Below are 24,776 nucleotides of genomic sequence, written 5' to 3'. Positions count from 1 at the left end.
ACTGTGTTTAATTAATCAAAACAAAATCATTGTTTTTTTGTTTTGTTTTTTCCTAGCAGTTTTGGATATAAAAGATTTCCACCTGAAAAATTGCTAATTGTAATATTTTGCCTGCACTTGTGAAATACAGGGTTGCCTGGGGACCCAGGAGACCCAGGTGCTAGTGGTTTCCCAGGAGAAAAGGGAAGGACGGGACCTAGTGGAAAAGACGGTGAACCAGGTCTTAGAGGATCTCCGGTGAGTCTTGCACATCAAAACACTTAAAAACAGCACTAATCAAAAGTCGGAGGCTGTTTTGATGTGCACTGTGCATTGTGTAGTGACTTTCATGATACTGATCAAGAAAATGTTTTACTCTGATGCCAGTCTTAACTAAAATATGCAGTGTAATTCAGAGGTATCTGCATACCTGTTTTCCTTTAGGGTGAAGGTCCTGTAGGTGAGCCTGGAGAGAAGGGATACCCAGGTTATCCAGGTCCTGCAGGTCTAAAAGGCCCAATAGGGCAACCTGGCCAAGTTCTTGGAGCAATTAAAGGTGTAAAAGGCATTCCTGGAGATGATGGACAAATTGGCATTGATGGACAAAAAGGTTTCCCTGGTGCTCCAGGTGTGTATGTTATTTTTGTTAGTTTATATATTATTATAGTTTTTGTTCTTACTTTGAATTAGGTTTTATTTTTGTTTTCTATGTTATATATCACTTTAATTTTAGTTTAAAAACGTATACATTTTTATTTAGTTGCTTTAGCTATTATATATATATATATATATATATATATATATATATATATATACATGGAGTGCAGAATTATTAGGCAAATGAGTATTTTGACCACATCATCCTCGTTATGCATGTTGTCTTACTCCAAGCTGTATAGGCTGGAAAGCCTACTACCAATTAAGCATATTAGGTGATGTGCATCTCTGTAATGAGAAGGGGTGTGGTCTAATGACATCAACACCCTATATCAGGTGTGCATAATTATTAGGCAACTTCCTTTCCTTTGGCAAAATGGGTCAAAAGAAGGACTTGACAGGCTCAGAAAAGTCAAAAATAGTGAGATATATTGCAGAGGGATGCAGCAGTCTTAAAATAGCCAAGCTTCTGAAGCGTGATCATCGAACAATCAAGCGTTTCATTCAAAATAGTCAACAGGGTCGCAAGAAGCGTGTGGAAAAACCAAGGCGCAAAATAACTGCCCGTGAACTGAGAAAAGTCAAGCGTGCAGCTGCCAAGATGCCACTTGCCACCAGTTTGGCCATATTTCAGAGCTGCAACATCACTGGAGTGCCCAAAAGCACAAGGTGTGCAATATTCAGAGACATGGCCAAGGTAAGAAAGGCAGAAAGTCGACCACCACTGAACAAGACACACAAGCTGAAACGTCAAGACTGGGCCAAGAAATATCTCAAGACTGATTTTTCTAAGGTTTTATGGACTGATGAAATGAGAGTGAGTCTTGATGGACCAGATGGATGGGCCCGTGGCTGGATTGGTAAAGGGCAGAGAGCTCCAGTCCGACTCAGATGCCAGCAAGGTGGAGGTGGAGTACTGGTTTGGGCTGGTATCATCAAAGATGAGCTTGTGGGGCTTTTTCGGGTTGAGGATGGAGTCAAGCTCAACTCCCAGTCCTACTGCCAGTTTCTGGAAGACACCTTCTTCAAGCAGTGGTACAGGAAGAAGTCTGCATCCTTCAAGAAAAACATGATTTTCATACAGGACAATGCTCCATCACACGCGTCCAAGTACTCCACAGCGTAGCTGGCAAGAAAGGGTATAAAAGAAGAAAATCTAATGATATGGCCTCCTTGTTCACCTGATCTGAACCCCATTGAGAACCTGTGGTCCATCATCAAATGTGCGATTTACAAGGAGGGAAAACAGTACACCTCTCTGAACAGTGTCTGGGAGGCTGTGGTTGCTGCTGCACGCAATGTTGATGGTGAACAGATCAAAACACTGACAGAATCCATGGATGGCAGGCTTTAGAGTGTCCTTGCAAAGAAAGGTGGCTATATTGGTCACTGATTTGTTTTTGTTTGGTTTTTGAATGTCAGAAATGTATATTTGTGAATGTTGAGATGTTATATTGGTTTCACTGGCAAAAATAAATAATTGAAATGGGTATAAATTTGTTTTTTGTTAAGTTGCCTAATAATTATGCACAGTAATAGTCACCTGCACACACAGATATCCCCCTAAAATAGCTAAAACTAAAAACTAAAACTTCCAAAAATATTTAGCTTTGATATTAATTTTTTATTATTTTTATGTGTTCATTGAGAACATGGTTGTTGTTCAATAATAAAATTAATCCTCAAAAATACAACTTGCCTAATAATTCTGCACTCCCTGTATCCGTGTTCATATGCCAAAATTAGCCAAATTTATGGGATAAAGTGGACCAGATTCCGAAAGAACCACTGAGGTGATGAGCCAGGTGTGAAAAGAAAACGATTTGTAAATACACAGTATGCTATACTCTTGTTTTTCTCTTCTTCTTAGCCTTTGTATTCATATCTTTCTTGCATTTGTCTTACAGGAGACTGTAGCTCAAGAGAAGATCAATGGAATATTGAAGGTAGCTTGATTAAAGTTACTCAAATCTACAAGATCTTTAAAGATAACTGTAAAGATAATAAACACAATGTTATTATCCATTGGTGTGAACACCAACATAGTTATAGTTCTATAGATGGATAATAACATTGTGTTCATTAATTAGCAAGCACTGCAGTTGTCATCTGCTGTTTTAAACATTTGAGCTCTTTATGGACAGGTGAATTCTGATTTGCTGTCTGTGTTTTTATCATGCATCAGCTGACATCTATTCTAAAAGTTATTCCAGTAATTTTTAATCCGGCATGAACTGGCCTTTGGTGCTTCAAGACATAACCCCATGTCACCAAGAACCAATTGTGTTTTTTCTTGTTTGAAATGTTAATCTTAAATGTTTTTCTTATTAAAGTGGAGTGTATTGGAGATCCCGGGCCACCTGGAGAGACAGGGCAGCCTGGACTTCGTGGGTTGGAAGGGTTCCCTGGTAATTGGATGTATTATTTTAACTATATATATATATATATATATATATATATATATATATATATATATATATATATATATATATATATATATATATATATATATATATATATATATATATATATATATATATTAATCATTTTCTCTCTGGTTACATTATGCTTGCCCATATTTGTGTGTTCTAGGAGTGCCAGGTGCCAAAGGCATGCCAGGTCCTTCTGGAGAACCTGGTGCCAAAGGAGAACAAGGTGAACCAGGAATACTAGGCCCACCTGGGCCAAGGGGTAAGCATTGGGTGGCATGGTTGTTATTTTACATTTCATTTAATTTAACCCTAGAGGCTAGAGAGAAGCAATTCAATTGACTGATAGACAACTACTCTGTAAGTGTTTGTAACTTTTCTCATTTGATTGTTTGTTCATTTGTTGTTGGATAAGTGTGTCTGTGTAGTGCTGAGGTGTGTATTATTAGTTTTGGTATATTCTCTGGGTGTGTGTGGGAGTTAGCATTTGTTGAGTTAGCATTTGTTTGGTCATTGCCACGTTGGAAGCGAGTTTGTTGGGGGCGTGGCCAGCGAGGTATTAAAAGCCTTGTGTGTTTGAAACATTTTGGCTAGAGAGAAGCAATTCAATTGACTGATAGACAACTACACTGTAAGTGTTTGTAACTTTTCTCATTTGATTGTTTGTTCATTTGTTGTTGGATAAGTGTGTCTGTGTAGTGCTGAGGTGTGTATTATTAGTTTTGGTATATTCTCTGGGTGTGTGTGGGAGTTAGCATTTGTTGAGTTAGCATTTGTTTGGTCATTGCCACGTTGGAAGCGAGTTTGTTGGGGGCGTGGCCAGCGAGGTATTAAAAGCCTTGTGTGTTTGAAACATTTTGGCTAGAGAGAAGCAATTCAATTGACTGATAGACAACTACTCTGTAAGTGTTTGTAACTTTTCTCATTTGATTGTTTGTTCATTTGTTGTTGGATAAGTGTGTCTGTGTAGTGCTGAGGTGTGTATTATTAGTTTTGGTATATTCTCTGGGTGTGTGTGGGAGTTAGCATTTGTTGAGTTAGCATTTGTTTGGTCATTGCCACGTTGGAAGCGAGTTTGTTGGGGGCGTTCCCAGCTGCTTTCAATAACGATACTCAAGTGAGTATAAATAGCGTGTGTTATATTCTTATCTTTTTATATAACATTAATAACACGCTGAGACAAGTGCCATGATAACTCTCGTATTCACTTTACTGAGAAACTTCACTTCTTCATACATTGGTACAACATACAAGGGGTGCGCTAGAGCGCCCTCTAGTGCATTGAGATATAAAGTGCATATATCACATATTCCTCCCCACATAATGTTGTAGTACCCACTTCAAAAGCTATGTTAAATACACTTAACAAAAACAACAGGTGTATTCTTTTCTTCTTTTTCTTTACTCTTCTATATATATTTCCTAACACAATACTTCTATTAATATCAGAAATATAGAACAAATGTGATTGAACATTACAGCATTAGGTTAACTATTGTGTTTACCCTCTTAAACCAAGCTAGTACCACAGTAGTCAAAACGTATTCAACTTATGGGCTGAACCGTACTGGGGGCTTAATTGTACGTTCAGGGTATCTCTTTGTAGTCTCTTTGCATGGAGTACCTAACACCTCCACCATTTCGTTTGGGGATGAAACCACAGGCTGTACCGACCCAGTCTGGACTGGTTCGGAATTCGGAAGGGATACTACCTCTGGCACGGAATGTTGACAAGGATCTGCCTCACTAACATCCTTGACTTCTGGTCCCAGTTCATCTGCATTGTCACAGTCAGTTAGGCGTGCCAACATCTGCTCAACATGACGCCTCCAGTGAACTGAAAGTCCCACATCCACAGTGTATGACACAGGGCCAGTCTTTGCTGAAACAACACCAGATGTCCACTTCTTTCCCTTCCGATAATCACGCACCAGTACTTTGTCACCCACCGCAAAAGTTCTTTCTTTAGCATGCACTTGGCGTTGCTGACACTGTTTACTTTGGGCCTTTTCAACCACAGAGGCCACGTTAGGCTTCAACATGTCTAAGCGAGATCGCAATCTGCGATGCAGAAACAACATGGCTGGCGATTCCTTTGTGGTAGCGTGTGGGGTGTTTCGGTACGCCAGAAGGAAGGTGTCCAGCCTTTGTTGGATCGAAGTTGACCCCTTAGAACAACGCAGTGCACGCTTGAATGTTTGAACCAAGCGCTCCGCCAGGCCGTTTGTAGCTGGGTGAAAGGGTGCTGAACGTGTGTGTGTCACTCTGTTAGCCTTGAGAAATGTCTGGAACTCATCCGAAGTGAACTGAGGCCCATTGTCGCTCACAAGCACTTCTGGAAGTCCATAATGACTAAACAGTCCCCTCAGTACCTGAATGGTTTTGGTAGATGTAGTCGATTCCATCACACACACCTCAGGCCATTTGGAGTGAGCATCCACTACCACTAAGTACATGTGTCCTTCAAATGGACCGGCAAAGTCCACATGTATGCGTTGCCACGGTGCTTCTGGCCAGTTCCACGGGTGTAATGGTGATGGACCAGGAGCTTTTTGTGTCTGCTGGCATGAGTGACAGGTTTTTGACAATTGTTCAATTTGAGCATCAATACCAGGCCACCAGACATAACTACGTGCCACTGCCTTCATCCTTACGACCCCCGGATGTCCTGAGTGCAACTCTGCCAGTACCCTGGATCTCAGCTTAGGTGGGATGACCACTCTCCAACCCCACATAAGACAACCCTGTTGCATCGTCAGCTCATCTTTTCTGTTAACATAAGGGGCAAGCACATTGTTCGAATCTGTGACTTGTGGAAAACGTCCAGTCGCCACCAACTCCATTACCTGGGACATAGTGGAGTCAGATCTGGTTTCCTTACAAACATCTGAACACAGCACTGGCAAGGAATCAAGAAGCTTTATTTGAAGCAACTCCACTGAATCCTGTTTGACTTGGGATGCGGTAGGCAGGGGCAGTCGTGATAACCCATCAGCATTACAGTGGTGTGCACCATCTTTATACTGGATATCATAATCGTAGGCTGCCAGCAACAAAGCCCAGCGCTGCATCCAAACTGCAGCCATAGATGGAATAGCTTTTGTTGGACTGAAGATTGTTGTCAGCGGACGGTGGTCTGTGAGCAACGTGAACTTTCGGCCATACAAATATTGGTAGAATTTCCTTACACCAAAAACTATTCCAAGGGCCTCCCTTTCAATTTGAGGATAGTTTTGCTCTGCTATACTAAGGGACCTCGAGGCAAAGGCTATTGGCCTTTCCTGCCCATCCCGGAGTACGTGTGAGATGACGGCTCCCACACCGTATGGTGATGCATCACAGGCCAGTCTGATTGGTAACTGTGGATCATAATGTGTCAAAACTCGCTGCGACAACAACAACTCTTTCGCCTTATCGAATGCAGCCTCGCACTCGTGAGACCACAGCCACTGCTTCCCTTTGCACAGAAGAGCATTGAGGGGTGCTAACACTGATGCAAGGTTGGGGATAAATCAACTATAATAGTTTATAAGTCCCAGAAATGAACGGAGCTGACTGACATCCTTCGGGGCGGGGGCATCCACGATTGCCCTGACCTTTTCTGGTGACTTATGAAGGCCCTGAGCATCTATGCTGTGTCCCAAATACTCCAGCGAATCTTTAAAGAATTCACATTTCTCACGTTGGACACATAGCCCAAATTCATTCAGACGACTGAGAACTGCGTCGACATTCTTGAGATGTTGCTCGTCATTCGACCCAGTCACTAATATATCGTCCAAATAACAATGAACATTGGGAAGGCCCTGTAAAATCTGATCCATGGCTCTTTGGAAAATTGCAGGGGCCGAAGCAATGCCGAATGGTAAACGATTGTAACAGAACAGCCCTTTTGACGTGGTGATTGTAAGACACTTACGTGAGCTTTCTGTCACCGGAACTTGTAGGTACGCATTTGAGAGATCCAACTTAGTGAAACGCTGGCCCCCTGCTAACGATGCGAATAAATCCTCTATTCGTGGAATTGGGTAACGTTCTACACACAAAGCCGGATTCACTGTCACCTTAAAATCTCCACAAATTCTCAGGTCTCCATTCCTTTTTACCACAGGCACGATTGGCGTGGCCCACTCGCTGCAAGTCACTGGGGAAATGACCCCTAATTCCAGTAGGCGCTTTATTTCAGCCTCCACCTTCGGTTTCAAGGCATATGGAACATTGCGTGCTTGACAAAATCGTGGCTGAAACTGTGGTTTGAGTGATACAGTGGCTTCGATACCTTTTAGTAAGCCCAGTTCCTTTCTGAAGACATTTTTGTATCTTGCTAATACTGTCTCAAGTGTATCCTTACTCACACTCTTAATTTCACGCCAGTTCAGCCTGATTTTCTTGAGCCACTCTCTGCCGAATAGTGGTGGAGCAGTTCCTTCCACAACATAAAGTGGTAATTTCACTTTTTGTTTGTTCATTTTCACTTTGACCTCTATGACCCCAAGTGGAGACACCAACTCTCCAGTGTAGGTTTTTAGAATTACGTCAGTTGTGCACAGTGGTTTGTGAGCTAGTCGTGCATTGTACAGTTCTCTTGAAATTAAAGAGACAGCCGCTCCTGTATCCAATTCCATTTCCAAAATGTCTCCTTCTACTTTTGGCTTAAGGGAGATGTGTGACAATTCCTCCTTCCTAGTCATCACATGCAGCGCAAGCTCTGAGTCCGTCGTATCATCACTCGATGAGTCTTTAACATTCATTTGATGCACTTTCTTTTTCTGTTGGAAATTTTTCATACTCTTTGGCTTTAACTTTTTGCTTTCAGTAGTGTGTTTCCCTTTAATCCTACACACTCTAGAAATGTGTCCTTTTCTACCACAATTGTGGCACAGCAGTTCTTTGTAATGGCAGTCTTTCTCATTATGGTTTGTTCTTCCACAACGATAACATTTGTAACCGTCTTTCTCTTGCAAGGACAGTGCATTCACTTTCAAAGAGCCACTTAACTGTTGCGATTCCCTTGTCGCTGTTTCCATGGACACTGCAATCTCCACTGCCTTTTGGAATGTGAGCGCTGCTTCCGTCAGCAGCCGTTTCTGCACAGACTCCGTTTTCAGTCCGCACACGAAGCGATCTCTTAAAGCATCCTGCAGGTGCGTCCCGAATTCGCAGTGTTCGCTCAGCCTTTTTAAAACTGCGACATACTGTGCTACTGTTTCTGTATTCTGTTGACAGCGGTTATGAAACCTAAATCTCTCTGCAATCACGATCGGTTTCGGAGAGAAGTGTTCTTTCAAAACAGTCACAATATCATCGTATGACTTAGCACCCGGCTTATCCGGAGCAATTAAGCTTCGCAGCAGTCCGTATGTAGATGAACCCATTACACTTAGCAACACCGCCACTCGTTTCTCGTCTGCAATGTCATTTGCTGAAACAAAGTGTTCAAACCTTTCCACGTAGGTAGCCCACTGTTCGGCTGACTCATCAAAGGCATCCATGTGACCGATAAACACAGCCATTTTGTCGGTTGTTGCAAGGTCTCTACTTTCGTTAGATCTGCCGTATTCAGTAGCCAGTTGTCCCCTGTCGCCTTAGATCATGAGTCCGACATATATATTCCTCGTCGCCAATATGTTATATTCTTATCTTTTTATATAACATTAATAACACGCTGAGACAAGTGCCATGATAACTCTCGTATTCACTTTACTGAGAAACTTCACTTCTTCATACATTGGTACAACATACAAGGGGTGCGCTAGAGCGCCCTCTAGTGCATTGAGATATAAAGTGCATATATCACAGCGTGATAGTCCGCGGCAGCGGAAGCGGCAGTGTGAAGCCCTCCTTGTGTGAAGACCGACGAGTGTAAAGACTTCAACTCTTCCCAGTGCAACTCCTCTCGAGCAAGGACCCCGGCAAGGCACTTGAGTATCATCTTCCTTTTCATTATTTGTGTTCGGCTCTAATTCCTATCTGGCCTTTTCACCATGTGCTTTCAAATCTCAACTATAACTACTAGCACTCGTAAATCACGCTCCGTACGCACGAGACGCCGTAATCCTAATAATTTGCGCTATATCCTAACATCCTCTGCTACTTTACTCTTTATTCCAATTGGTCTCTGGAATTGCCAGTCGGCTGTAAACAAAGCAGACTTTATTACATCTATTGGGACTCATTCTCAGCTTAGCCTCATGGCCCTAACTGAGACCTGGATCAAACCAGAGGACACTGCCACTCCTGCAGCACTCTCAAGCAATTATACTTTTTCACACACTCCTCTGCCTATTGGGAGGGGTGGGGGTACTGGTTTGCTTATCTCAAATGATTGGAAATTTGATCCATTACCGTCTCTACCGGCCAATTCATTTGAATCGCACTCAATCACTATTACTCACCCTGTTAAAATCCATGTGGTAGTGGTCTATCGTCCTCCAGGTCACCTCGGTAACTTTGTGGATGAGTTGGATGTGTTACTTTCTAGCTTCCCTGAGGATGGCACTCCACTGATTCTGCTTGGCGACTTCAACATCCATCTTGATAAACACCTAGCTGCAGACTTCAGCACTCTACTGACTTCATTTGACCTTAAGTTAGTATCTACTACGGCTACTCACAGATCAGGTAACCAATTAGACCTGGTCTACACACGCAACTGCTCCACAGACAACACTTTAGTTACTCCATTACACACCTCAGACCACTTTCTCATCACTCTTAACCTCATACTGACTCCTGATACAAAACATACTCCTACACAGATTACCTTTCGGCGTAATCTACGCTCACTCTCTCCCTCTCGCCTATCCACTATGGTTTCATCTTCACTCCCTCCACCTGCTCAGTTCTCAGCACTGGACACTAACAGTGCTACTGACACTCTTTGCTCCACTCTAACATCCTCCTTAGACAGTTTTTGCCCCCTTTCATCCAGACCAGCCCGCCCCACCCCATCTGCCCCCTGGCTGTCTGAAGTTCTCCGTGAACATCGCTCTGGACTCAGGGCGGCAGAGAGGAAATGGCATAAATCTAAAAACAATACTGACCTTGCCTTTTATCAGTCTCTTCTCTCTTCTTTCTCTACAAATGTCTCCACTGCTAAAACAACATACTACCACAACAAAATCAACAATTGCTCTGACTCTCGCCAACTCTTTAAAACATTCTCCTCTCTCCTTTGTCCACCTCCTCCCCCTCCTTCATCAACTCTTACAGCTGATGACTTTGCATCATTTTTCACCAACAAAACAGCTCTCATTAGCAAACAGTTCTCCTCATCACTAACTGACACGCACATCTCAACAACTAACACGAACACGCTTCCATCCTTCTCTCCACTCTCCGAGGCAGATATTTCTAAACTCATCCTTTCCAATCACCCTACTACCTGTCCACTTGATCCTATTCCCACTCACCTCCTTCAGGCTATTTCTTCTTCAATCACTCCTGCACTCACTCACATTGTCAACACTTCTCTTCACACGGGAACCTTTCCCACAGCATTTAAGCAGGCTCGGGTAACCCCACTGCTTAAGAAACCCTCTCTGAATCCAGCACTTTTAGAAAACTACCGACCGGTATCCCTTCTGCCTTTCATTGCAAAGACCCTTGAGCGAGTTGTGTTCAATCAACTCTCTAGGTTTCTTGAACAGGACAACCTCCTAGACAACAACCAATCCGGCTTCAAAAGCGGCCATTCGACTGAGACGGCCTTGCTCTCGGTAACTGAGGCACTGAGACTGGCAAAAGCAGCTTCCAAATCCTCAGTGCTCATTCTGCTGGATCTGTCTGCTGCTTTTGACACAGTTAACCACCAGATCCTCCTGTCAACACTTAAGAGGACGGGGATCTCAGGATCTGCTCTCCAGTGGTTCAGGTCTTACCTCTCTGGTAGGTCCTACAGGGTGTCATGGAGAGGTGAAGTGTCTAAGTCTTATAATCTAGCTACTGGGGTTCCCCAGGGCTCAGTCCTTGGACCACTTCTCTTCTCCATCTACATGTCATCATTAGGTTCTGTCATTCAGAAACACGGCTTCTCCTATCACTGCTATGCGGATGACACTCAACTCTACTTCTCATTTCAACCAGATGATCCTACAGTCAGTGTTCGTATCGCTGCCTGTCTGACAGACATTTCTGACTGGATGAAAGAGCATCATCTTAAACTCAATCTTGCAAAGACAGAATTACTTGTTTTCTCAACCAATCCAGCACTTCATCAAAATTTCTCCATTCAGCTTGGTTCATCGACCATAACTCCATCAAGGACAGCAAGAAACCTTGGAGTTGTGATTGATGACCAGTTAAACTTCACTGACCACATTACTGCAATAGCCCGGTCCTGCAGATTTGCTTTATACAACATTAGAAAGATTAGACCCTTCCTATCAGAACAGGCTGCACAACTCCTGGTTCAAGCTCTTGTTCTCTCCAGACTGGATTATTGTAATGCTCTTCTGGCTGGGCTTCCAGCATGCACTATCAAACCCTTGCAGCTGATCCAGAATGCAGCGGCGAGAGTGGTCTTTAATGAGCCGAAGAGAGCGCATGTTACGCCTCTCTTCATCAAACTGCACTGGTTGCCAATGGCTGCTCGCATCAAATTCAAGGCACTAGTTATCGCCTACAAAACAACCTCTGGCTTGGCACCAATATACCTAAATTCACTTGCTCAGACTTACACACCCTCCAGAAGCTTGTGTTCTGCGAACGAGCGGCGCCTCGTGGTTCCATCCCAAAGAGGCATGAAATCGCTCTCACAGACATTTTCCTGGACCGTTCCTACCTGGTGGAATGACCTGCCGATCTCAATTCGTGCTGCCGAGTCTGTAGCCATTCTTAAAAAACATCTTAAGACACATCTTTTCCATTTGCACTTGACCAATACAGAATAGCACTTACTGATCACCACAGCAACGACCAAAAGCGTACACTCCGGGATCATATCTATGTCTCTCATCCGGATTTGCGCCTTCAGGCGGGTATGTTACATAGTAATCATAACTATCAGAATCCAGTGTTCTGTATATTGCGTACGTGAGTTTTTGTTGTAGATGGCTATTGCTGCGCGTTTAGCTAGAATACAAAACCAACCCATTGGGCCACTGAATCTGCATTAACGACAACAGCTGGGGCAACAGCCTTAGTCCTAATGGGTTGTAGCTATCTTAGCTATCAAAATCCAGTGTTCGGCACTGTGCGGACGGGAGTTTTTGTTGTAGATGTCTGTCTTTTTTAAAAAAAAAAAAAAAAAAAAAAAAAAAAAATTGTGTATTGTGCTAATTAATTGAGATTTCTTACAGCTCTTACAGGTTTTTGGCCTTGTCTGTTCCGTTGCTTCTATTACTCTCCCCTTTTTTGTAGGTCGCTTTGGATAAAAGCGTCTGCTAAATGATTAAATGTAAATGTAAATGTAAACCCATGTCTGTCTCCTTTTCACCTCTGATCATTTTTATTTTGACCACATAGGTTCTGGTGGACTTCAGGGTGATTTTGGACGTCCTGGTACCAAAGGGGTGGAAGGAGCACCGGGCATCTCTGGTAAACCAGGTTTGGATGGTGCTTCAGGGGAAAAGGGTGAACATGGTGAAGTTTTAGGAGCATCTACTGGAGCCCCTGGAGAACCAGGACTGCCAGGGCAGAGGGGTTTCGCTGGCCTTCCAGGAGACCCAGGCCAAAAAGGATACCCAGGTGAGAACTTCATGTGTCTATGGTCCTTTTCACATCTGATATTAAGATGATTTTCAGTGAACCGATCCCAAGTGGTCAGTGTAGACCTACCTGGTATTATTAACATGCATTTTAAATGCATTGATTTCATCTAGACCCTTTAATATTTTTTAGTTACACTCTACATACCTTTTGCAGGAGTGCGGAGTGTGATGCAAACAATTTAAATGAATGAATCAATGAAGCTATTATTCTTATGAGCAAGGACAGAATTAAGTGAATGGAAAGGGTATGAATAGTAACAGAGATTGTATTTTGGCACAACATAGCGACATCTGGTATTAACATGAAAAAGTTAGAATCTTTCATTCTGGAGCGATTTCTCCAAACACGGCACATAACTTTCACGTTAGGGAAGTGGGCAGAAAGTATGTGATCTTTTGTGGCTGTTCGAAATCATTCCTCAATACATTGTTTGCTACTACCTCTGGAAGCAGTCAAATGTGGACAAGCACAAAACGCTTTAGACCCAAAAATGTATCTTAAAACCAGGTGTCTGTCAAACCCATAATGATGGACCTATGCTGGTGATAAATATTCTTAAGTCTTCAGGTCTTTTAACCCTTAAATGCATGAATGTTTTGCTAATCATTAGACTTGCATATTCGGGTCTTTAACTAAATTAATCAATATCTAACATGGATGGTTCTCTACCTGTCGCGATAATACACTGCTCCAAAAAATTAAAGGAAAACTTAAAATCTCAATGATCAGATCTCAATGAGGAAAAATATCATGCTGGATATCTATACTAATATGGACTAGGTAATGTTTTATGACCGAAAGGATGCCACATGGATGAAAATGGTCAACCTACAGAGGACTGAATTCAAAGACACTCTGAAAACCACAGTGAAAAAATTATGCATTAGGCTTGTCCATTTTGCAAAAATTTCATTGCAGCAACTTAAAATGGTACTCAGTAGTTTGTATGGCCCCGCATGCTTGTATGCATGCCTGACAACGTTGGAGCTCACTCCTAATGAGACAATGGATGGTGTCCTGGGGTATTTCCTCTCAGATCTGGACCAGGGCATCACTGAGCTCCTGGACAGTCTGAGATGCAACCTAGAGCCGTTGGATGGTGCTGGCACGCACTTGCACCGCAGTTCATCTCACATCAGATGACGCACCTACAAAATGGACTGTAACTTGAAAATAATGCTTTCTGTCTATGGATACACGTGCTGGCTCTTCATGGATACATTACAGCGATAATAAAAGAAAAACGTGGGCAAAACTCTTTTTAAACTTTGTTTAATGCATGTGAGTGTGTTCGAATATGAGCAGTCATTTTCCCCATCATCACCCAAGTGTAGAGCCAGAAGATGCGAATGAGAACTCGTAGAGCCAGAAGATGTGCGCGCTGTTAGAAGATCTGTCTTTGTGCACTCATCCAAAAGCACACACACGTCTCACACCACACAAATATTGAGTTCTCTTTCAAGTCTCGCCGTCGAATGGACAAACTTACACAAAAAGTATGTCAACATGTCCATCTCGATAAGTATATCCTAGCAGACATAGTCTGAATATGCCTTAAGTGAACTTTTCACAGTCGAGAAAGACAATGCATAGCCGTGCATTAAGTCTTAATGGGCAGTAATCTTTACTGTTACCTTATCTGTTTAAAGGGGGGGGGTGGACAGCAGCTTGAAGGGGGGGTGAAATGATGTTTCATGCATACTGAGATTTTTACACTGTTAAAGACTTGGATTCCCATCCTAAACATAGACAAAGTTTCAAAAACTAATGTTGGACGTTTGATGGAGTATTTCTGTGTCAAAAATACTCCTTCCGGTTTCTCACAAGTTTTGGAGAGTTTTTTTTGAGTATGGCTCGGCTTGACGTGAACAGAGCGGAAGGTCCTTGTATGGGCCGTCCGGGCTCTTCTCCCGGAAGGGTGCGCGTGCGCGTGACTAGAGCGAGAGAGAGGAAATGCACGCTCATAAACACTCCGCGCCGCGCTCCACTTTATTCCTATGGGTGACATCAAGTGACTTCAACGCTTCAGCACAGCATTCCGGGAAGGCAGCGCTGCATTTCAACCGATTTGAACACAGAAATGATGGGAAGCTTCACAACATCGCTTTAGTCACGTCGCAAAGTGGATTTCCACAGTCACTGCTGTCAGGACTTAACCAAATCATACCAAAGAAGTGTGTTTTTGACGGAGCGGTCCCAGCGATAAAGGTTTGGTCCTACTTTGGAAGCAGCCGGTGAGTAAAACTGCTTCAAATGTCTCTGCTGTTGGCTATCGTCGCGTGAGTAAACATCAGTAATCGACACGATCGCGTGCTTCGTCATTCAAATGCGCTAACGGACTCCATTGTTGTTCTATGTATAACGTTACATGCAAAACCGTTTTGCTTGCTACTGCTAAGGTTTAGTCGCATACAATAGTCCATAAACCAAATCATGTCCTCATAAACTGCGCGTAAAGACACACAAATGTTGACAGGCCACTAAATACAGTACATACCACAGAGACGGACGTGCTGCTGTTGCTTTTTCTACTGTTCAATTTATTTCAGCCTCCGGATGATTCTGGATCATATATCTATTAGCTGAGATCGATAGCCATGGGTTTCTCCACGCTTGAGGACGTCACCGCTTTGGGTGTGCTCGTCATTCTTTAGCTCCGCCCACACGATAGGCGCTCGTTTTTTTCCAGAAAGACTCGGTACAGCCTATATTTCTTTTATAAATATGATAAAACTAAAGACTTTTCAGAGATATGAAGGATGCAATACTACTCTATAGGTACTCAAGATTGAAATGAGATTGACTGAAACTGAGTGTTTCACCCCCCCTTTAATGTCAAACAGAAGATAAGGAAGATTGCTCTTGATTGAATAGCTTTTGTAATTTTAAAAAGGATTAATCTGTAATTTAAACAGTTAAATATGCAGTTATTTTACATTTGATTATTCAATTGTATTCAATTTCTGTACCTAAAAACTAATGTTAGACCTACCTAAAAAACTTGAAAAGCATTGATTATTTTATCAGTATTTTTGCTTGACAGTATGTATTTGTGCTGCTGCTTATATTTAAGTTATTTGTTCTTTTTTTGTTCTTTTCTTTATTTTTATTTGACAGTAGTCCTTTTTTCCCTGAACATAGCAAATACCAAACTGTATCAAAACAGTGAACCTAAAACAGTGATACAAACAGAACTGTGACCAATCTGTACTGTTACCCCCCTATCGTAACGTATGCAAGGGGGTGCCACAAAATTTCGAAAAAGTTCAAAGGGTGCCATGACTGAAAAAAGGTTGGGAAACACTGCACTAGAGGACGTCTGGCCCTCAGGCAGCCCTCATGAGTCCGTTTCTGATTGTTTGGTCAGAGACAGTCACACCAGTGGCCTGCTGGAGGTCATTTTGTAGGGCTGTGGCAGTACTCATTCTGTTCCTCCTTGCACAAAGGAGCAGATACCAGTCCTGCAGATGGGCTAAGGATGGCCCTTCTATGGCCCTGTCCAGCTCTCCTAGAGTAACTGTCTGTCTCCTGAAATCTCCTCCATGCTCTTGAGACTGTGCTGAGAGACACAGCAACAATGGCACGTATAACAGTTGGACTGCCTGTGCAACTTCTGTAGGGTCCAGGTATCCACTCATGCTACCAGTAGTGACACTGACCCTAGCCAAATGCTAAACTAGTGAAAAACAGCTAGAAAAGAGGAGTTGTCATCACTGAAAAGATGTCAGTGGCCTGCACCTGTAAAACCATTCATGTTTTGGGGGTCGTCTCAATGTTGCCCTTCTAGTGTACCTGGTTTTAGTTTCATTAACACCAAAGCAGCTGAAACTGATCAAAAAAAACCTTGGCTACTTAACTGACCAGATCAATATCCCAGGAGTTTAACTGACTTGATGCTATTCTCTGATTAAAAAGTGTTCCTTTAAAAAAAAATTGAGCAGTGTATAAAACTATTGATATTAGAGTAACAATTACAGAAGAATAAAAGCATATTTTGTTTACATTTGGAGCTTGGAAGGGGTGCAGTTTGAGAAGATGTTTTATAACACCCTCATTGTCTTCGTCAGAGCTCATTTCCCAGTATATTCAGCATCTGGCTCATATTTGAGATCTCAAACATATTATCAAAACTATAATTTTCAACATCTTCAATATTAATATTTTAATCACGGACAGCTTCTTCACCAGATTCACCATCAAGTGACAGTGACACTAATATTTGATTGTGATCAGTTTTTGCTCTGTAGTAAATCACTGAGCTATTTTAAGTTTTGCTGATGATACTTCCTATTATTTTCTTTTTTAAACTATAAGTGAAACATCACTTCACCATTGTTAGTCAGACATTGACACCTTGTGTAATAAAGGTGAATTGCACTTATCATAAGGGTCCTATCATGCACCTGGGCCAGGCACAACTCAAGGGTTTTTTTTTGTAGTAGTTTCAGACGGATGCACTTCTCATTTTCATGTCCTGTGCCACACTGTTAAAATAGCAAATGCATTTGTGCACCCATGGCCATGCTGGTTTGAAAATGTGGTGTGTATAGGCGCATTGTTGGCACATTGCTATTTTGAGGGAACTGAAATCGACTGTGCCATTGCCTTGAAAAAACTATTGGCAATGGCACAATATTTTAATTATTTTATTTAAATTAATTAAAAAGTGTGTTAGTCACTTTAAAAAATTGGTGCTATTTGGCACTAAAAGTGGTTCTTGGCTTTTGGTGCCAAATAGAACCATATGTTTAGAGGTACTCTACTGCACCTTTGTAAAATGGTGCTATGTAGAACCCATAAGAGGTGCCATATCGCATTTTATTTCTTCCTTAATAATGGTGCTAAACGGAACCAACAGTAGTTCTATGGCGTGCAAAGAACCTTTAAAGGGGCTTGAAAGGTTCTTTGTACCACAGTGGTGCTATATAGCACATTTACCATCCCAAAGAACCACTGAAAAAACGCTGAAGAACCATACAGGGGCTTAACAGGTTCTGTATATGGTAACGGTGCTATATAGCACCTCACTCATCCCAAAGAACTGCTGAAGAACTGCTGAAGAACCACTGGATCACCAAGATTTGGTGCTGGACTTACAGTGGTTCGCTTATGATTACAAGCCAAATAACCACTTTTAGTACTATAAAGCACAATTTTTTAGAGTGTAATGTGCTCCTAACGCATGTACACTCTGCTTATTACACACAGGGACACACAGCAGCACAAAAATGTTTTTTAAACAAAACATTTTTTTAAATAAATTGTAAAAGATTATTATTGTGAAGTAGTTTGCAGTAATGACGAGCAAGCAGCCGTCACTGGACGCGAAGATCTGTTTCCTAGCTAGAGAATCATTAAAGGTCCCGTTTTCAAACTTTAGTTAGTGTGTAATGTTGCTGTTAGAGCATGAATAATACCTGTAATATTATAAAGCTCAAAGTTCAATGCCAAGCGAGATATTTTATTTAACAGAAGTTTCCTTTCAAAGCCTACAGCGAACGGCCGGTTTGGACTACAGCAGGAAGTGCAGGGATGTAATGACGTCACTAGAACCGTTTGTTGACTAACCCTCCGCCCACAAGAACACGCAAAATAGGGGGCATGGTTTTGTTGCTCTCCCACATGGAGAAGAGCGCAGATTGAGTGCTTGCATCTCCTCGTTATGGTAAGAGGCGGGACCTTTCCGGGCAAAGTGCGCTTAGCTGCTGTCCAATCACAACATGGCAACCGTTGGCCCAATCAGAACTCGTTACGTGTTTCTGATGGAGGGACTTCATAGAACAAGGAAATCATCAGGCCTTTTTTAGGACAGAGAAAACAGCGGTGTACAGATAAGGAAATTGTGTGAAAAATACTTTTTTTACACGCGAAACATGAACTCATGTTATATTGCACACTGTAAACACAATCACGGCTTCAAAAACACACGGAAAACGGGACCTTTACGTTTTTTTACACTTGCAAATTCCCAAATATATATATATATATATATATATTGTTTATAATGAACTGATTGACGAATACAATGAATATTGATGATAGACATCAATATTCATTGTATTCGTCAATCAATTCATTGATGACGAATAAAAAAAAAAAAAAATGATTACGAGGAAGGTAGTGAAAAATGTCCAAAGGTATGTGTTTAAGGGTTACCAGCAAATCAAAATAGTTTTTAAAATGTTTAGTTGTGTCAATAAAACATGGTATGTATGACATGGGTTATTTTTGTGGATAGAAAAATGTTCCATGTTAAATTTTTATGTCTTTAATGTTAAGGTTTGCATGATTATCAGCACACTTTTTTTGTCTGTGATTGTGGAAAAAGCATGTATGCCACCTTATGCATCTGTAACCCCATGAACAAAAAGCCACTTATAAAACTTCTGTCTCCAAACCACAGAAGCTTGTGAAAGTGAAAAGTGTGTCGATGATTAAGATGGATCAGTTCTGTTGTTATTGACACTCACTAAAGGATGTAATGTGTCCAGGTATGGAGGGAATGCCAGGTATGATCGGCGTCAAGGGTGAACATGGTCCTGCAGGTTTTCAGGGAGAGACAGGAAAACCTGGACCGCAAGGAACATTTGGCTTTCCTGGGCAGCCTGGTTACATAGGACCTCCCGGACCACCCGGAAAAACCGGAGAACCAGGTAACTCAAATGACGTTAAAACCCCCCGAAAATTCACAAGGTATCTTCTTTTTGCCCTCAATACTGGATTAGAAAAATAGATAAAAACCAAATACCTTCAATAAAAGGAGTCTTGTGACATTTTTTAACATTAGGGTCAGTTAAGCAAGCCAGCAAGCTAAGTTATCAATCATTCAGCACGACCTACATGAAAAAACAGCAAAACTAGTGTACTGGACTTTACTTCATTCTTTGGTTTAACTCTATAATATAAATCAATGTAATTGTTTAGTTTTGTGAGAAATCCCATGTATCTTATGGACTTTAGGATCAGAACCATAAATTCAGTCCAACCTATTGACATTTAATGTATATGTTAGATTTGATTTCAGTGGTCTGAAGCAGTGGTCTAACAATGTTTAAATGTACTGTCTCTGTAGGTCCAAGTGGAATAAGGGGAGATCAGGGAGACCCAGGTCTTTCTGGACCCAGTGGAGTAAAGGGTTCCATTGGAGACCCTGGAAATATTGGTGCGCCAGGAAATATTGGGACCCCAGGAAATCCAGGACAACCAGGGCCTTCTGGATTTGGTGGTCTCCCAGGGTTAAAAGGTTATTTGTCTGTTTGCTCTTTGATTTAAAGCTGCACTGTGTAATTTTTCTGTCCACTAGAGGGCGCCTATTTAAAAAAAAAAGGTGTAGTGTGATGACGCCAAGTTTGAGTGCAGCATCTTGGGACATGTGGTCTTTACTGCAGAGCTGGGACTCGGGCAGAAATCATGTTAATGGTTGCGGTTATTAACATTACTGTAGTATGAAGCAGAGCATATTGAGGAGCTGAGCAAGGCCGCTGGAGCGATTGTTACACAAACACACGGCTCGCGAGCAGCAGAACTTTTATTATGATGGGAAACAGTCGCTGACACCATTTCCACTTTTCTGGTCATAAGTATGAGGTAACGCCATGGGTAATGCAACTCTGTTTATTATATTAGATACATTTAAGTGTGTTTAAAATGATGTTATGACGTTACTCGGTGTGTTCACTCAGCGGCTGCTGTGACACTTCTTCAAACTGCTAAGAGTAAAAAGCTTTTGCCAAATAAAACCAGAAACCGAGAGTAACACAGATATGACACATTTGACAGGCAACTCCCTCTGAGTCCCAGCTCCTTGGTTAAAATATCAATTTTCTCACAATTTACAAACAGTTGGAATCATTTGGGATATTGTAAGAACTCAGCAAAAATATCAACAAAATATTGAATACTGACCTGGTGGTTTTTGGATATGTTACTGTTCTGCCCTCACTGTTAAACTCAGACACGGCTATGCAGATAGATAAACTCCTCGACAATTGACAGGTGTGATGCCCTTTTATTGACGTATCCTTCAATTATCGACAGAGTGAAACTACAAAAAGAAACAAATAAACAGCATGTAGACTGTATTCTAATGGTTCACATGTAATATGCAAAGTCTGGCTACCATTCATCAAAACTAAAAACTATCAAATATAATCTTGTTTAACATAAATGTTCACAAATATTGTCTTTAAGACTCATATTAAACATAAAATACTCACAAGCAATGCTTTCTGAAAGACAACAAAGAAGGACTAATGTAGATCACATCAGAAGTGGATACTGCTGTCAGCCAAATTTCAACATGTGAGGTTTTCTCACTCTCATGCTAGTAAAGGTTAAACATAACACTTGTAACAGCTACAATGCCTCCTGCTGGAGGGAGAGAAAACTACTCCAGCACAGTTACTGCAAAAATCCTACATAGTGCACCTTTAATGTTACTTAGAACATTCAGATTTAAATATGTATAGTTTGCAATAAGGAGATGTTGATCATTTATGGTGCTTAAACTCAAAATGGCATTAATAGAATGGTGCATTTTTTATTTTATTTTTAACAACAAAGGTTCGAAAGGTGGTCAGGGCATGCCAGGTTTTCCTGGAAAGCGTGGAGAGCAAGGTTTGAAAGGATTTTCAGGAAATAAAGGACAGATCGGCTCACAAGGACAACCAGGTGAAAAAGGAGCTTCTGGCCTTCCAGGTCTAAAAGGTAATCCATGATGCATGTACTTACACAAAATGTATTATATATGCAATCATGGTCATATCATGCAATTGAAAATGTTTTGTTTTTTCCTTACAATGTTCACTTATGAATTTAATAATTCCATAATTTAATATTTCATGAGTCCATTTGCTGTTCTTTCCAGTGTTTTTTTTTTTTTTTTGTACTGTTCCATCTGTTCAGATGGTCTAAAGATAAAGCTACAATTCTCTTAAATTTGCAAATTGTATTTGGGCTGTGGAGGAGCTCTTGCATGAATTTCTTGTGATATACCATCTTAATTATTGTAGTAGTTGTCATTGTTGTCTATATATTGTATTATTTGTGGACGAATATTCAAGATCAAAAATGCCTTGAACATGTGGTATAATTTTTCTCAAGGTGAAAGAGGGCTAATGGGACCTCCTGGGGAAATTCTCCCACCAAGTTTGAAAGACGGCATAAAGGGAGCTAAAGGTGACCATGGAAAATTGGGAAATCCTGGCTTCACTGGTCCCAGAGGTGACTACATTCATATTTATTTTCTACTCTAGAACACAAAGAGTAACATACTTTGTATGAATTACAAAAGTTATGAGAGCTATAAATGTAATTTGATTTATTAGTAGATTGTCTAAATGTCTCATATTATCTGTGTATTTAGTAGAATAATTATTTCTGCATACACTGACCATGCTTACCCGCACAAATAAACAATATGAACCATTTTAATGCATTGAATAAACTGTTTACAGCTGTTGTATGTCTGGATCCTTTTGATCGTAATTTAATGTTTTCAACTAAAACCATCTGTTAAAGCTACACTGTGTGATATTTTCCCCCATCTAGCGGTGAAAAGGTATATGACCCTCCAGTGAATCTTAGTTTCTGTTCCTCTCAATTCTGATTTCGTTTTAACTCCTACGGTGGCCGATTTAGTCCAAGATTAACATGGCAATCCCCCTCTTTACATTCGACATGGTGCCATTGAGTGTTAAAACGTTAATACATATATATATGTACTTTTTTGTATTTTATTTTTTTATATATATTATTTTCATAGATCATTATCTGAAATGTATAAGAATATATAATATGAGAATTACTACTTTGGATTTTGATCAAATTCTTATAATTCATGACTCTTGACTGCTTAAATTATGAGTTTTATTTTATTTTTTTAATTTATAACTGCTTTATTAATTAAATTATGTGTTCATTTATGAAATCTGCGCATTCTTTTTCTAACAAAACAACATCAAAACAACAGTCAAATTTAATTTTCGCACTAAAAACTTTTTTTTTAAATTATTATTATTATTGATGTACCTCTTCCAGCTCAAAACTGACCCAAATTCACTAGGAGGGTTAATCAGAATTTGTCCAATATTCAGAGTATTTTCATTTCTGCATTTGGTTTTAGCTGATTTCAATAGAACAAAAGGATTCCTTTCCTTTCAGATGGATACATGAAAGATTGTCTTTCAACTTGCCTTTGGCTATAGGTACAAAAGGTGTGCCAGGTTATCCAGGAGATGATGGCAAAGATGGACATCCAGGTAAGCCCAGTGACAAAAAAGGTACTAAAGGTCTTCCCGGAGAAGAAGGTCAATCGGGGCCTAAGGGAATGCCAGGGCCTGCAGGACTCCCTGGAATTGATGGTTTCCCTGGAATGGCTGGACCCAGGGTAGGATAATGAGCTCCATCTCTCTCTGACTCCTAAACCGATTTATGATTTAAAACACTGCACATAATCTCCTTATATATGGGGTCCTGCTATAATGTTTTGGATGTTGTGCTTCATCATTGTGGCTTATATTGCAGGGTGACAAAGGCTCACCTGGTGCCTATGGACGGCCTGGAGATTCTGGAGTCAAAGGAATAAAAGGTGCTCATAATTAAACCTTGGACATATTACTCCGGATGTTTTATTTTCTTATAATCCTTGAATGAACTGCCAAAAACATAAGATTCGTTTATTTAAGGTGAATTGGGTCCTACCATCAATCTTCCGGGATCAACTGGACTGAGAGGTGAAACTGGGCTGTCTGGACCTCCAGGTTAGGAATTTCGATATTCTATAGTGCATCAAACACTATTAAGATATTTTACTGTCCCTGTGAACCACTTCTTAAATGAGTTTTTAATTCACATCTGTTAGGTGAGAAGGGACTTGTAGGTCAACCTGGAGATAGAGGAGGTCCTGGTTTCGATGGCATTGAAGGGATGAAAGGTCAGCCGGGTGAACCGGGAAAAGCTGGAGAGCCAGGTACAAGAGTCTTGATCATTTTTCTTTGATTAAGCAAATTGCGTTGGTTTTGAAAATAGTTTTTAACTGGATCCACTTTTTCCATCAGGCTCTGATGGCCAACAGGGTTTCCCAGGAAACCAAGGCCCTAAGGGCTGGCCAGGAGAGCATGGGCAGAAAGGAACCCCTGGATTTCAAGGCCAACCGGGACAAAAAGGTTTGATGCACAAACTGTGAAATTTAATGAAACAAAAACACAGCTATGTTAATATACCTTATTTGTTTTATTTAAAATATTGGGAAAAGTTACTTCGAAAAGTAATGTTACGTTACTTTTGCGTTATTTTTTCTCTCCTAGGCTGAGGTTGTGTGTTTACATTTGTATTACTTTTTTTTACTACTTTATTTTATTATAAAAAAAATACATTTTGGGGCAAAATTAAAATAAGAAAAATTATAGGGAAATGCACATTTTTGCAGTAGTGGATGCAGCTCAAACTAAATTTTCAGCTGCACTGCCATTCTGGATTGCAGAAGATTAACACTTAAATAATAACAATAAAGACTAAAAATCTAAAGTAATTTTTGCTCATAGTTTAACTGAATCATCAAAGGTCAGCAGATAGACATTGGTCAATAAAGTGAGATAAATGCATACAAATACTACTTTATTTATCATTTAATTATTGGAGGTTTGTATAATATTCTGATTTGCAGTTGACTGATTTTAGTCATTTTGAGGAATACTGAATCTTTTTTTTATTGCAAAGTGAGATGAGTAAATCCATGATCACATTTAGAGATGAAATGGTATGGGAATTTAACATCATGGTTATAGTGACCCAAATTATCACGGTGATCAATATTATCACGGTTTTGCTTAAATGAGATAAATTGTTCAAAAAGAACCAATGCACAGTTTTATATTTGAAAATCAACAAACAACAAATAAATCAAGCAGCTCTGTGCACTTTTTTAAAGCAAGATTCTATTCTGTGGGATTTCTTTCTTTATATTGGCTGTCGTCAATAGCACCACATAATGCATAAATG

At 40.7% G+C, this 24,776-nt stretch overlaps 1 protein-coding gene across 1 annotated transcript in view; it reads left to right on the top strand.

Annotated features, from left to right (window-relative positions):
- Positions 1 to 24,776, top strand: part of col4a2 (collagen, type IV, alpha 2) — a 150,471-nt gene that overhangs the window by 115,577 nt on the left and 10,118 nt on the right. The window contains exons 24-38 of the mRNA XM_067443427.1: positions 131 to 237; positions 424 to 607; positions 2,544 to 2,582; positions 2,970 to 3,044; positions 3,229 to 3,327; positions 12,531 to 12,752; positions 19,268 to 19,429; positions 19,849 to 20,019; positions 21,339 to 21,482; positions 21,879 to 21,998; positions 22,982 to 23,163; positions 23,301 to 23,364; positions 23,462 to 23,536; positions 23,638 to 23,745; positions 23,834 to 23,941. Coding sequence (XP_067299528.1) covers positions 131 to 237; positions 424 to 607; positions 2,544 to 2,582; positions 2,970 to 3,044; positions 3,229 to 3,327; positions 12,531 to 12,752; positions 19,268 to 19,429; positions 19,849 to 20,019; positions 21,339 to 21,482; positions 21,879 to 21,998; positions 22,982 to 23,163; positions 23,301 to 23,364; positions 23,462 to 23,536; positions 23,638 to 23,745; positions 23,834 to 23,941 — 1,860 coding nt within the window. The remainder of the gene's footprint in view (positions 1 to 130; positions 238 to 423; positions 608 to 2,543; positions 2,583 to 2,969; positions 3,045 to 3,228; positions 3,328 to 12,530; positions 12,753 to 19,267; positions 19,430 to 19,848; positions 20,020 to 21,338; positions 21,483 to 21,878; positions 21,999 to 22,981; positions 23,164 to 23,300; positions 23,365 to 23,461; positions 23,537 to 23,637; positions 23,746 to 23,833; positions 23,942 to 24,776) is intronic.

Source organism: Pseudorasbora parva, chromosome 5 (genome assembly GCF_024679245.1).
Source record: "Pseudorasbora parva isolate DD20220531a chromosome 5, ASM2467924v1, whole genome shotgun sequence".
Taxonomy (NCBI): Eukaryota; Metazoa; Chordata; class Actinopteri; order Cypriniformes; family Gobionidae; genus Pseudorasbora; species Pseudorasbora parva.
This window is presented reverse-complemented; position numbering and strand designations above follow the sequence as displayed.